The 2,960-nt window shown below is 44.3% G+C and overlaps 1 protein-coding gene across 1 annotated transcript; it reads left to right on the top strand.

Annotated features, from left to right (window-relative positions):
- Positions 1 to 483: 483 nt before the first annotated feature.
- Positions 484 to 2,641, top strand: LOC118476299 (L10-interacting MYB domain-containing protein-like). The gene is made up of 3 exons (XM_035965235.1): positions 484 to 538; positions 1,450 to 1,770; positions 1,848 to 2,641. Exons 2-3 carry the CDS (start codon positions 1,450 to 1,452, stop codon positions 2,391 to 2,393), a joined length of 867 nt encoding a protein of 288 aa, XP_035821128.1. The 5' UTR covers positions 484 to 538; the 3' UTR covers positions 2,394 to 2,641.
- The last annotated feature ends 319 nt before the right edge of the window (positions 2,642 to 2,960 follow it).

The following is a 2,960-nucleotide window of genomic DNA, read 5'->3' as shown; positions in this document are numbered from 1 at the left end:
GCTATTCACGAGGGTTTCCATCCACCGCCCGACCCAGCGTCCTCTGCAAGCCTCAGCTCTCTCCCTCAATCGCCGCCTGCTCCTCCGTCGCATCGGGGCGGCGACCTCGACCAGACTCCCTTCTCCTCATCCGCGCCATTCGCTCAGGCACATTCCTCCATTCCGTTTCGTATCCGCTCGTCCCTCGCTGCCTCGTTTCGAATACCTCCCTGACCGTTCACGTCGCTAGGGTTTTGACCTCGCCGCCGCCAGTTCGTCCGCAAGGTTGGACTCCGCCCGTATCCGAAGTCGTCGTATTCGCAGGTACATTCGTAACTTCCATGTGTACCCTTCCTCCCCGATGTGGTGTTACGGATCCGGTGTACCCCATGTACTGATTAGGCTTTAGGTTGCATCGACGTCTATGGTTAAAACTTCCCCCTGTAATCAAGACAATTGTGAACTGCTTAGTAACGAATATCCTGTTTATTTGATGTTCAGATCTCGGGGAGTTAGCTGTTTGTCTCTCTGTTGCATCAGAAGCTCCACTCCTACGAAGGTGATGTTCACATAAATTTTTTTCCCTTCTACTCATTTACATGGTGTGTATGTTAAGCAGTACATGTTCTAAATATGTTCATGTTTTTTGGTTAATCCATTCATAGTGTGTTTGTACTGTTTTTAGTGCAGACGTTACTAGTAATGTGTGGTACTTGTAGCCTCCTTTGTTAGCAGCCTAGCCACAGGAAAAGTAAGCCAAATTTGTGTACATAGTCCCCATGTCTGGTATACTAACGACCTAATAAATCCACATCAGATGGATTCAGCTGACTCCATAGCCGACAAGGCAATTGGAAGAATGCAAGAGATTGCGGACAAGATATTTTCGGTAGCGAGGGAAACAATCCGTCCTGGACGCGGGTTGACCTCATTTGACGCTACCAAACTTCGTGTAGCATTGGAGGATATAGCTTGCATGCTGGAGCAAGACTCTCTGGTGTTGCAAGAGAATTTGGACATCGTGAACAACGTACACAACCCGGGTGACAGCAGCTACGAACCTTCTACCTTGTCCTCACCACCCCCTGCTGACGACGACTTTACTCCAGATTGGGACTTTGCAGAGCACTTCGAAAACTTCTGGGGTGTTGAATATGACTCCGATCAGATGCCTTCGTTTAGTGACAATGAGGTTTAAGTTAGAACATGGTCAACCTACCAGAGAGGTGTTAGGGTAACAGGGATAGATGAGACTTTTGGTTAATGCACACTTGTAAAGTGCTCCATGTGCTTTTGTGTCTACCAGCACATGACTTGCTTAAGTCTATATATGTAAATATGTCAAACCGAATGTGACCTTTTGTTGCTAGTACCTTATGTTATTATATGGTCAGTTAAGTGTCTACTTTGTTTGCTTAGTAAGTGCAATTCAATACGTATTTTCAATCGTGTACACTTGTTTTGCACTAGATGGACAAGTATGGCAAAGTCATTGCAAAGTGGGATAGTAGAGCAACAAAAATTTACACAAAAATTTGTGTAGAAGAGGTCAATGCACGGAACAGGCCACAACACTTTCTAAATGTCGAAGGGTATGCTAACCTCATAAGGAAGTTTAAGGAACGCACTGGTTGCACTTACACCAGGGATCAAATGAAGAATAGGTGGGACTCCTTAAAGAGAATGTTCACCCAGTGGAAAACTCTTAATGAAAGGGCTACAGGTCTTGGTCGTGACCCTCATACTGGTTCAATCAGTGCTCCAGATGAGTGGTGGGCTAAGCAAAATGAAGTAAGTAGACTTTTTTTATTTTTTAGTTTTACATTAGTATTGGCCATCTCAAAGTAGGAAATACCATGTTGGTGCAGGCAATGCCAGGGTGTATTATGTTCAAAACAGCCCCCCTAGAGAATGAGGACGAGCTAAAGATTATGTTCGGACCCATTGTGTGCACAAATGAAAGAACCCTTGTTCCTGGCGTCGAGGATGCAAATTCATCACCTGATGATCATGTCGAAGCCACTTTAGGTGGAGGTGAAAACAGCACACCTGACCCATGCTCAAATGCCACTGGGAAGCGTAAGGTTCGTCATGATTCTCCTAAACCAAAGAAGGTAAAAGATACCAGAGAAGAGTACATGAAACGCCTAGTGGCGGCTTTTGAGTCCCGTTCGATGAACACTAACAAGTCCATCACCTCTGCTGAGACCGACCCTGTTCGTGTCGAGGTTATTGCCCAATTGCAACAAGTCATTGATGATGGTTCACCAGAAGGCAGCGACTTACATTTTTTTGCGACTCATCTGTTGATTGAGAAAAAGTATAGAGATGTATTTGCATCACTGAAGACAAAAGAAGGGAGGAACGCTTGGCTGCGCCGTGCTTTCGAGATGGAACTTAAAAAGTCCACTTAGCTGTTGTTGGTCCGACAACACAGGCTGATGCTCACTATTATCTTTGTCGTGTCAGTATTATGAGTCTTGTTGTGTCACTATTGTGAGTCATGTCTTGTTACAAAATAAACATTTCGTACGGTTCCATTTTCCTTTCGAACAGTTTTGCAATTATTCGAGTTGAACATGTATTTGAATAATCAGAGTTGGATGTTTGTGAACAATGTTAATCTGTGTACTTTCTGTGACCTATGATACATGAATATTGTCTTCTGTACTGTGCTTAAATATGAATATGTGGCAGTTGTCTGTGTGCATGCAGATGTGTGACCCTGTTTCACACACATATGATCATGACATGGATGAAAGAGATGTAGAATTGCTTGTTGCTCTATATGCTGTAGACATTTGGGGCAGGCCTTTGAGTGAGGTTCCTAGAAGAACAATGGTTGAAACTGGTATTCAATGGGTTGAGAGAACTTTGGAGAATAGTAACGACTGCTTCGACATGTTTCGCATGCGACGTACTGTTTTTAGACGATTGCATGATACGTTGGTGGAAAATTATGGTCTACTTCCCAGCCGGGG

This window comes from Zea mays, chromosome 2 (genome assembly GCF_902167145.1).
Source record: "Zea mays cultivar B73 chromosome 2, Zm-B73-REFERENCE-NAM-5.0, whole genome shotgun sequence".
In the NCBI taxonomy this organism is placed as follows: Eukaryota; Viridiplantae; Streptophyta; class Magnoliopsida; order Poales; family Poaceae; genus Zea; species Zea mays.
This window is presented reverse-complemented; position numbering and strand designations above follow the sequence as displayed.